The following is an 11,758-nucleotide window of genomic DNA, read 5'->3' as shown; positions in this document are numbered from 1 at the left end:
GATTAAAGTATACTTCAAAATATTTCTTTTTCATACTCTGTTATGGTGTGCAATAACAGTTCAAACAGAATGGATTTGATGAATATGCTCTAAGGGCGTTTAGCTCCAGGGAATCCCAACAGGAATCAAAAAGCTGCTACAAATAAAGTGACAGTCAGTAATGAACCAGCAGTGGTACTATTATCACTCTATTCTGGATAACTGAGAAATAATGAAGTTCATTTATACTTTTACTGGATTTCCTCAAAATACCTGTGAGTTTTCTTGTTAACTGTGGTTAACCTGTGGTTATTTAGAAATGATTGTGGACTAGATGTTGACAGCAATATAACAAAACCATGCTCTGTATTCCACTGACTGTACAAAACCAACTGGTCCTGAGTCCTTAATCTTGTGGACCGCACGCTACAATTGTTTGAATTTTTTACTGTAATAACTTTGCAAACCTGACTCATCAAGTGATTTTCCAGTCCCAAAAACAATATGCAGTGTTTGGGTACCCAGAACTAGGACTGATAACTGACAAATCAAACTGTCAACCTCAGCATCTTTTCACTTGTCCGTTACGGTATGTTGTGTGGGGGGGTATAAAGCATAGACCACACTGTAGTGCGGAAACATAATTTATTATCTAGCTTTTATTATCTGGCTGCATGAATCTGCAATCTCTTTTTGATGCAAAGACACTCAAAACACAAAAAGCATGCAGTCGAAGATCAGCAGCTTTTCCTCTGAGCTAGCAGTCTCGGGCTAATTGGTTGGCTTCTATCCAGCAGCTGTCCTTCTAGCCACAGAATAAATCCAGCAGCTACCCTCCTAGTCACAGAATAAATCCAGCAGCTACCCTCCTAGTCACAGAATAAATCCAGCAGCTACCCTCCTAGCCACAGAATAAATCCAGCAGCTACCCTCCTAGTCACAGAATAAATCCAGCAGCTACCCTCCTAGTCACAGAATAAATCCAGCAGCTACCCTCCTAGTCACAGAATAAATCCAGCAGCTACCCTCCTAGTCACAGAATAAATATGCTGCTGGACCACATTGAATAATGTGAATATTTGTAAAGAAAGTCCCCATTTTTCAAGCCCAAAGGTTCAGTTACAAATACAAGCTTACTGTCGGGGGAAAAAAAGAGCTTTAAAACTGGCATGAAGTTAGTTTGATTCTTGAGTGTAAATAGAACTGAGTATAACTATACTATCCATTGAAATTAGACTGTTAACTCAATCCTAGGGAAAATATGATGGGTCTGGCCCTTTCACTCAAAGCAAAATGACTTTAACCATTCTGTTAGACGGATTTTAAAAGCTATGCTCATTATATTTTATTTCACCTTATGTGCAGAAATAAAATTACATTTAAACTGATATAAAATGCAACCTCTGCCTACCAACAAACTGGAAGTCTCAATTTTTATAAAACATTTAAAAAATATATTCAAGTGTTATCACAGTTGTCTAGGTCTACCAAGAAAATGCAAAAATCTATCTCTAAATAAAACATTTTAAAAGTGATTCCAAAGGGAGTGAGTAATGCTTAAAACCACAGAAACCTTCAATTAAAATTACATACGTTACCATAAAATATCTTTGCCTTAATGGACATTGGCAAAATCGCTCTAATATTAGAACAAAGCAATTGCAAACCACTGGGTCCTTGCAGCAGAAACAGCAGAATGGGGCTGTTGCTGCTGCCCGTCTCTGTGACGATGACAAGCTTGCTGACTCGGCGCCGGTGCCGGAGAGAGTTAAGTTGGAAGCACAGTGGGCTGCGACGGACATTCACCGAAGCCATCAGCACCCGCCTGATGGAATGCAAGTGACAGCAGCATTGCCAAAAGGCAAGAGGCTCATCACTCATCCCTGTCCCATTCATATAACAGATTTGATCTGTCAGGTCTGGAGATTGTAACCTTGAGAATGCTGAACATGTGTGGTGATGCAGAACATGAACATACAGAACACGCTGGCCTGTGCTGCACGAGTTATCCGGGCCTGAGATATCATGCCTGTAGCTAAGCTAATTTAAGTACTGTAAATGAAAAGCAAAACAAAAAAAACAAAACAAAAAAACAGGACGCAATTGTCTACACCCTTTAGTCATTTATTTTCTTCATTTTTTCAGTGTATAAATAGTGATAAGTTCACAGCTTGTTAAACTTGCCTATTTACAGTTGTGTATGGGGTGTGTGGCTGCAATTTACAAGGCAGTTTAAAAGCCTATAGATCTATATATGTGAGGAGGTCTCCTGGTGTATTTTTATGATACATATATGACAGAGAAATGTTACTTAGATTTGCAATTAAATAACAATTAAATAACTTAATACAAAAAGGACCTAAACATATGGATTGATGTTATTGTCTGCATGTTGTGATCAGGCAATGAGGCACTGTAAAGAGCCATACACATCCTCTAGTACTTCACATATGTGAAGTGCAAACTCAGAGCTCATCAGATTCAGGGATAAATTTGGACACCATGGATAGCATGGGCTCCAGGGTGACAGCGGGATGGACCAGAGAGACACTTTCTGACGCCCACCCTAATGCTGTCCTGTTGAAGGAGGGACGTATGGGGATAGGGACAGCTGGAAGTGCCAGAGGCGAAAGACTGGGGTTGCTTGGGACGATGTCCTCCTTAACGGACTTAACTGAGACTTTAGGGACTTTGCCAAAGCCGCCAAACGGAGTGGCCACTCTAGAAATCAGATGAAAGGTTAGATGTTAATGCTTCTGTTCTAAGAAGACAGGGAAATAATTGCCTGAGGACACAGCTGCTACAAAGTGGAAGTTTCCTTAAAAAATAGCCCACCCTAAACCTTTCACCCATTGTAACTGCAAGCCTGGTTAATCTGAAGCGAAAGTCTCACCTATTGCTCAGTACTTTAAACTTCAAAACACTTCATATATTGCTGAGCTGCATTTTTTTGTCTAAAAAATACAACCTACTTTCCCCATAAGGAAGGACTTCAAGATTCAGCACTATCCTTCTGAGGAGACAAAGACTGCTGATGAGACTATATTTCACTAGAATAAGGCAGCTGGGTTTTGTGCATTCTTTATGGCCAGCAGTGCTCACCGGTTGAAGCTCTTGTACTCTGGTTTTTCGGATTGGGCCTTCAGTTCAGGTATTTGTACATGCAGTGTTTCAGCTAGAGCAGGATCACTGATGAGGGCCTGCTCCCAGGGCGAATGGTAGGACTTGGGCACAGCTGTGCAGTTGAACTTCTCTGTTGGGATCACCTTCAATGGACCGCCATTACCTAAAAAGGAGACATTAAATTGAATACTCCCGTGGACCTTGTGGAAAGTGCTGCATTAGGCAGATGAGATTTTATTTGGGGTGAAATAGCCATTTGCCATTGTCATAGGTTTTGTGTTATTATGAGTCAGAGGGAAGTGAAGAAACGACAGACAGTAAATCGAACACTTTGAAGAAAGATGGTCTTAAAGGACCTCATATGTGGAAGAGGGAGGGTCTGTTCAGGACAGACTCTGCCCAGGACAGCAGAGATGAGAAATGGGCCTTAGGAGACTAAGTGAGAAGACCGCCACAGGTCAAGGAGACACATTCCCTGCTGCACTATCATGGGAAAAGAATACTCCACAGCTGCTCGCTTCTTTAAAAAATGCTTTCTGTGAAAACATTACTAAATGTTGTCTCGTGATTTTAACTTGGTTCTCCTTTTATCTAAAATCACATTTGATCTCAATTTCATTACTAACTTACTGAAAATCAAATTCACAATGAATTCAACATAATCAATATATTATTATTCTTCTTATACAATTTCATACTTGCATATAGAGTATATAAAAGCAGTAAGTCAATCGAAGCAGGGGTGCATTACATTAGACAAAACCCAATGTGCAGTCTGTGCAAAGAAACCTAGTAGAACGGTGAAAGAAACCGGCAGGAAGAGAATACACTAGGAGACACCGCTAAGAAGAAGGGATGATATACATAAGCATATGCAAGACCTATGAACCAAATGCCCCCTATGTCCACATAGGAGGAGCCACAGAAAATGATGAAAAATAGTAAAGTTTAGTGGAACCTCCAGATCCAGACAAGCAAGTCATCACAAACCAATCAGACATTGAGATCATAGATAACATAAAGAAGACTTTTTGGTTTTATAAAATATTTAAGTACTGGAAAAAAGGAGAAACCAAATCAGAGTCTCCAATTGAAGAGTTTAATGAAACTAACGAAAATAGAACCCAACATAAAAGTGCACTCACTGGAACATAAGAAAGCCAATGTAGCATAAAATGACTGACAAATAGCCATAGAAATAAAACTTATAAAAGGCACAACATAATAACATAACAACACCCAGGTGGTGTGGCGAAAGAGGCGCAATGCATACCACCTGAGGGAGGCATGGAAAGAACTCAAAACAAAGACCATGTGAAACAAAAGACAAAACAAACAAAAGCCACGTGCTATGCCATCGCCGTCTAATGGGGGCTACCAATACACTATCATGTAATATCTTATGATACTACCTTAAAAACAACCAAAAAAAAGGTGAAATATCCTGCAAAGTTGTTAATTTAGCAGGAGTAACACCCCAAGTTTCAGACAGAGATGGAAAGAAGTTTTAAGAAAATTCAAGATATGAGAAATCTGTGGAGAAATTTCTCAATAACTGTCAAGAAATAAGACAACTGGGTGAGGTCAAAGAATGTGAGAGTGATTTCAAGAATAGCATCATGGATCTTCACAAAGGTATTGTTGATATTACAAGAACTACAGAGAACAAAATGAACATGCTGAGAGATAAAAATTGACAATCTAGAAAATCATTCTATGCGAGAAAACCTGTCTGGCTTCCCTGAGGGAGTTGGGGGGAAGGATGCAGTCTCCTTCATGGAAAAGTGTCTAGCTAAAATCCTCAGCATAGAACAAGATCTACTGTTTGAAATGGAGCTAGCACACTGCACACTTCAGCAACGGCCAGCAGAACATGAGAAGCTGCAGGGTATTGTGATCCGACTGCTTTGCTACAGGGATACAGTTAGGATAATCAATACTGCACAAGAGAGGAAAATCTTGTTTGCTGCAATTCGTACATCAAGATCTTCTGTGACATGTCTATAGTTCTCTCCAAGAAGATACAAGTCTTCCCATCTCTTCAAAAACAGCTACACCACCATGGTCTCGCTCACTTAAATGTTACAGTGTGCAGTATCCAGCCACACCAACTGGTGCATAAACAGTGCCCAACACAGTTTTCCTCAGGCTGTGTGGAACAAGCATTTGCCATATGCAGCACCAAGACACCATGCATAACTCCTCTCAGGTGCCTCCACTCTTTCCTCAAGACGTGCATTCGTCAGTACTGGTGTTCTTCATAGCACATGGACGTCAAGACATGGGTGTCAGCATTACCATGCAGGTGTCCAGCACATTGCTGGACGGTGATGTGCTACTTCTGTAGCATCGAAATCCACCTCATGACCAGACCCCCAGGCTCTTTGGACTGGATGAACCAAATCCGCAAACTGTGATCAGTATGTTGGATGAAGGAGATAGAGGTAAGGACAGAGGTATGGACAGAAATGGTGTAGCCCCCGCAACTACAGCCATTGGCTCTCATCTAGTCACGCAGTAGTTGCACAATGGCTTGCTCAAGCACTGGCTGTAGTAGGCTACAATCCTCTCAACCTCATCCTGTACACGTGAAAGGACAGTACTGATGCCTTTGTTAGGAAGCCCCACAGCTCAGTGACGGTTCATAGGCTATGGGCTACCACTACACCAAATCCGTATTTCCTGGGGTGAATTCCGCACTGGTTCCACTCACGACATGACCCTGGAAGCTCACATGGTGCCTTGTTCTGGACAAAGTAGATAGGCCAGCCTCCAGACCAGTAACTTTGAGTATGACAACTAAGGCCATAAAACTTAACAGTCTTGCATTTGGTAGATATAAGGAGATCTCTACATAAATCTAAAAATGAGTTCTCATTGTACTCTCATGTTCATTAAAGCTTCTAAAGAATATACTTCATTCTTTTTCATAAGAGAAGTGAATATTTGATTGAATCATGAATATTTAGCAAGTGCTCTCTCTGTTCATTTGCCTTTGCAATTGATCATTACATCATTGGACACTATACTAGGTTTTAAACATTAAAGATGCTGTGCTGGAAAAACGAACAATATTGAAATTAGTTTAAGAAACACACTAGAGAGGCAGAAAGTGTCCTTAGAACTAAGCAGTGGTACTATGAACACTGGGATAAATTGGAAAATTACTGGCATGGCAAATTTAAAAAGAATTGTACAGATCATTACAGATGACTAATTATACAATTATCAAAGAGCCCAAATTCATTCATTTGGAATTTATGCAGTTTTATAAATAACAGTACATATCCCAAAGGGAAAAGGGAACTAAAATGGGTTTATGGGTTTTTGGGGTTTTTCTTTTTTTGGACAAATTAAACATTCCATCACCGGCAGATGACAGCAAAGAATACTTGGAAGCTGATATTCCACATCAATGATACTCCTTTAGCAATCATACCATTTATCCAGCTGAGTCATATACAGGAAACGATTTCCAATCCATTTGTTAGATTTACTTGTAAATCTAACTCTGCACATATATCAGGAAAAGAATAACTGTGTGTAAACTTTATATAGCTCAATAACATTTTATAATAACTCATCCTTACCAGCAGTCCTAATGGAATAGCACAACACTGATATAAAAAGGGTATCCAAACTTTTAGTCATCTACATGACACATTTTTAAAATACCTGCAAGTGCAGAATTACAACACAGCAAGGAGGCTGGCTACTGCCTCTCCGCTCTTTCCAAAGATGGTATAATAAAATATAAGCAAGATTGTAAAGCTCTGGTTTTATATCTGTCCAGTCCGACATGATGAGTGGCAAATGATATATGAAAATTAATGAGATGTTATAATATCTTATAATAGCTGTTATAAGTTAATCAAATTTAATATCATTCACAGAATATACATGTAGATGTTTAAGATCCAGAATAGTCTTGAAACACTATTTTCATTGCTAACTGTGATTTAAAATGGAAATAGTGTTAAGTGTGTGAAAAAAATCTTTTAAAGTCTTTTAAGTCTTTTAATTACACTGTGTTTGGGGAAGCAGGGAGAATCATCCAATAGATTATCCCTCAAATCTCTGCCAGCACCAGGAAGCAGCCCAGTGGTTATGTAAAGAGGGTGTTCTGTCACATATCATCCTCATGCTGTGGACAAGCTCCTCCCTTAGTTTATTGGCCCCAAGGAAGCAACACAAAGCACTCTAGGGCCCCGTGAGAATGGCTTTGTGTAGTGAAGACTGGTTTTATGCATTAGTGTTCACAGAACAATTCATTATAAGGTTTATGTAAGGGATCACACAGCACCCGCAAAGAGGACCCAGAAGTTGACAAAACAAACAGAGATCCCTGACAATGCTTGTCTGCAGCCCACTCAAAACATACCTAACCAGATGTGGCTAAGTTTATTTTAATAGATCCTTCTGGAGATTGTTTTCTGATAACTTTGCCTTGCCTGAAACCACCATGTCTGTGCAATGTCCAACATGTCACTGATAAATCACATGCATCTGCAGCACACCAAAAGGTATTTGACTTGTTCCACACTAAATCATTCCATACAAAAAATAAATTACTGAATTGCCACATATTTTGGATTGTTGCATATTCACACTTTCATCCAGTCACATGTACAAGAAGTCTTTGTAGCTGCACACTGCTGATCTCATTTTTCTTAGGTGATGCTGCTTCACTACAGTAATGACCAAACTACTTCCTAATATTTCCGTGGCGCTGTATAAGTTATGAAAGTAACAGTGTGCTCTGCTGAAGTGCACTGATCATTTCATCTAGAGAGAGAGAATGCATGCACAAAGCCAGATCAGGGTATGGAAATGGAAAGATGGAATTTGTTATAGATGCTATCACACACAGCTGCGGCTTAGGGCCAGCACTTAGAAGACACAGGAAATGCCCAACAAGCTTCCTGTAGGGAGACATGGCTATTATACAGGAATGTTCACAGAGGGATTGACAAATACAGAGACAACTATAGCAGGCATACAAAAATACTAATACGAATCCAATGTACTCTTTATTGAATTTCCTGTGAGGCTGCCTGAAACACGGCACTCCGGATCTGAGTGTTATAACTAGAGTTATAAGGCCTTTTCACTTGAATGAACACTGACCTGGTGCTATGCAATCGAGACATGGCATGGCAGATGGGTTGGGTGTGTTTGGATGACATTTTTCGGCGTGATCAACTTGGACACCATCACCACTGCTTTCCGGATCTGTGGTTTCAATACCAGAGATACCAGGCGGGATCACAAGGTTCTGCCATAAAGTTTTTTAAAAATGAAAACAAGCATCAAAAAGAAGAGTGAGAGGATAGTCACAGGGGCAGGATCCTCCAAATGTGTGGTGAATTAATTCAGTCATTAACATCATGGCACAGTAGGTGAGATACACAATGGCTTTTTCACTGTAAATTTTGTAGTGCTCCAGAAGGTTGACAAGTCAGCATGCTGGTAATACCTACATTGATCTGAGTGTTAACTTCATTCTGGATGCTCTCAAAGGTGTATTTCTCAGAACGTTTCTGACGCATCTTGAAGAGGCGAGAGCCTCTGTTAGAAGCTAAAGACAGCTCTTCGAGCATGATGTCCTTCGGAGCGTTTACCTTTCGCCCCAGGGCTGCTTCCAACTCTGCAAGAGTCAACAAATCCTAGATTGAGTGAGTGGTTTCCTGTTAAAATATCAAGCAAAGCATTCTTCATGCAATGGCATTGCAGTGTTATTACTGAAGTCAAGACAAATTTTCTGTCACACTTTAAATATTTCACACTCTGGACCATAAAATGGAACATGCTTTTGATAACACAAGCATGTGGAATTGTCAGCGTTGTAAATTAAGTTAGATATATTAGTATTGTCTTCAGTGCCTGAGCAGCCATTGTTATTGAACATTATTACAAACTATTTAAAATGTCGTTCAAAACTCAAAGCTCCAAAGATTGCTCCTCTTGGGGTATATTTAATAAAGCAGTGTGGCTATGAATCTGGTGCATTCCCCTCAGCAAAGGCTATTTAAGTTTGCACCAAAAATACCTTGGTTCATGCACTGTATGAACAGTTAACAGAAGCTTCAAAAACACCTCTCAAACAGAGGTTTCAAACAGAAATGTATCATTCCCTTTAAAGTATTTTTTATACATTTTCACCTCTAATTTTTAACACAATAGTTGAAGATGCGTCGCCATAACCACGGCTTTCTTTCACATGACATTAACATTGCACATTTTAACATTAATCATTTACTTGGACATGACTACCTTTGACCTGAGTTTTTCCCAGTGGCTTGGTCACAGCCAGTGCCAATGAATTTGGAGGTGTGCCATTTGTCAAGGTTCTGGCCTCATTTGGCCATTCGAACTGAATGCGCTAATGCTGGCTAATTACGGAGATGTTAGGGGTCTATCAAAGGTTGCAAAGGCATCTCACTAGCACAGCTGTTAAGAATCTTCATGCCCCAGGCGCTTGTCTGTGCTCACCCAGAATAGCATTTCAAACGGACAACTACAAAAGGATTAGTTACTTACAGTACTAAAAAGTCTGTCTTATTTACAGCCCAGTCAGGGTGGGGCAGAGGGGTAATTATAAAAATAAACCTTCCAAACGGAAAGGCTCTGTCATCAGGAGTGTTGTGTTGCGCATTTGTATGGAGGCTACAAGGCTGGCTCATAAAGAGACGTCCATATACAAGTGCAGGTGGATTATTTACTCTCCTTAGACAGTTTCTGCATATTTTAAAATTAGTTTTGCTTGGAGGTTACTCATAGCTTCCTTTATTTCTGTCTCAGGTTTTAGAGGTTGAGATGACAATGTTGCAAACTTCCACTCTCATGAATGACATACTTCCAGTCGTTATAAACTCCATTCAAACTAGGCGCAGGTAGATACCATGCACAATCTGGAACTGGAACAAAACATAGAACTATGAGCAAATATAGTCCATTAATACTTTTAGCCTGTGTAGACCTAACAGCAGACCTAACAGTGCCATTCACTGCCATCTATTTCTAAGGATTTCAGGGAAAAAAGTTTCTTGACAAAAGTGTGTGGCTAAATTCATGCAGTATGTATTCAGTTTGTTCTTGTTCATGGGAAATGAAAGAGATGGGACGTCATCATACCATCAGTGGCATTAACTTCTCTGCAAATCGCAGCCACCTGCATCTTCCATTCCCTCTCTGTCAGGAAGGAGTGCTGGGACATGGTGCTCTAGACAGCAGAGGAAGCCTCACTCAGCTACATACACACTGCATGCACTGACTCGAGAACTCTATGTTTCTGCAGCTAATCCAGGACCACCTCCGAGTACACGCTTGTACATACTGTTCTGCAGATAAAATTTATTACATTTATTTAGTACCCGTTGGTGGGAAAAATTTGCATATTCCTTAAATAACCTTAGACAATAAATGCAATTCTCATGTGTACCATTCATCTTTCATGTACAAACCATTTCACAGAGAGATTAGGCAGGTTAAGTGCCTGATCAAACCTTGACTAGCTGGAGCAATGTCGCCAAGGCAAATGTGTGATGTTACGTTAGACAGGTAAGACATGGTGCAGCAAATCATGGTAATAGTGTGGGTTCATGTGTCCTGGCCATGGTAACAGTGTGGGTTCATGTGTATTGGTGTCCCAAATCTTCTTTAGACACATGTCCCTGTTCAAGGGGTCCTTGAATGTTTGGCCCAGAGAATCACAAAGTAAGTAATCAGCAGAATTCATAATTTTTCTTATATAAATTTCCAAAGTAGGATTATCAACAATGAAGTCTAAGCAGAATTGCATTTAAACATTTAAACATGCCTTTTTTCAACTGAGAAAACATACTTTTATTGTATCTAAAAACCTCATGCATAGGCAAAATGCTGCAAGAAATTTATCAAAGTTACTGAAAATGTCAGGAAATACAGCAAAAAGCAGAAAAACAAAGCAGCAACTTATTCTATAATGAAAAGGGCTAATAAAATTCATATTTCACCTATGTATTAATGATTAAGATAAAGGAAGGTCTTTTACCTATCCCAGTATTATGTTTGGACAATAGATGATAACTGTAGGGGCATTGTTGAATACATGTAGGGGGTCCTTACCTGTGCTTTGGAGGTGTCTGTAGGTGTCTCAGGTGGTACCTGTCGGTTGTACCTGTATCCTTTAAGGGAGAGGTGTGAGAGCCAGACAGGGTAATGTGACCTGTGCTTGGCCAAGCTCTTGTTAGAAGTGATGGGATCAGATCGTGCAGGCAGGGACGGGTGGAGAAAGGTGGGGCTGTATACAGTTAAATATAGCAGTGAGAACACACACATCGGCATGCATTTGGGGTGTAATGTCTCCTCTAGGTATGACTTCACCATGTCAGCGGAGTGGGAATATTAATAGGCATTCCTGTATGATTAACAGGGTGCAAAACTTTGAAGTAATTAAGCAATTTTCTTAATAGCAGTAGTAGTAGTGCGTTTTTATAGTTTATCTTAGCATTTTGAGGAATTCTGGGTTTTTTCTTTGTTTGTTTTTGTTTACATTTTAACTGTAAATGGTAACATTTCAGTATGCTGACTATATGGCTAGTCACTGCTGCTGTTGGCCCATGCAGCAGTAGTTATAGAGAGCTAGGTAAATGTGAAAATAAAAACTATATGCAAT

At 39.8% G+C, this 11,758-nt stretch overlaps 1 protein-coding gene across 1 annotated transcript; it reads right to left on the bottom strand.

Annotated features, from left to right (window-relative positions):
• Positions 1 to 2,082: 2,082 nt before the first annotated feature.
• Positions 2,083 to 11,484, bottom strand: LOC113580479 (myozenin-2-like). Its single transcript, XM_027015056.2, has 6 exons — positions 11,209 to 11,484; positions 10,237 to 10,324; positions 8,583 to 8,749; positions 8,230 to 8,377; positions 3,082 to 3,265; positions 2,083 to 2,700 (listed from the first exon to the last, which is right to left on the bottom strand). The coding sequence occupies exons 1-6, from the start codon at positions 11,467 to 11,469 to the stop codon at positions 2,445 to 2,447; spliced, it is 1,104 nt and encodes a 367-aa protein (XP_026870857.2). The 5' UTR covers positions 11,470 to 11,484; the 3' UTR covers positions 2,083 to 2,444.
• Positions 11,485 to 11,758: the final 274 nt, after the last annotated feature.

This window comes from Electrophorus electricus, chromosome 19 (assembly GCF_013358815.1).
Source record: "Electrophorus electricus isolate fEleEle1 chromosome 19, fEleEle1.pri, whole genome shotgun sequence".
Taxonomy (NCBI): Eukaryota; Metazoa; Chordata; class Actinopteri; order Gymnotiformes; family Gymnotidae; genus Electrophorus; species Electrophorus electricus.
The sequence above is the reverse complement of the archived record's forward strand: the minus strand, read 5'-3'. Positions and strand labels throughout refer to the sequence as shown.

What these genes read in the sequence shown, in the direction of transcription:
- LOC113580479 (XM_027015056.2), bottom strand. Translation starts at nt 11,469, where the DNA reads ATGGTGAAGTCATACCTAGAGGAGACATTACACCCCAAATGCATGCCG. An exon ending in AGAAGTTAATGCCACTGATG is followed by an intron (nt 8,750 to 10,236) that starts GTATGATGACGT and finishes TGACTCTTGCAG; the next exon opens with AGTTGGAAGCAGCCCTGGGG. An exon ending in GAGTACAAGAGCTTCAACCG is followed by an intron (nt 2,701 to 3,081) that starts GTGAGCACTGCT and finishes TCTGATTTCTAG; the next exon opens with AGTGGCCACTCCGTTTGGCG.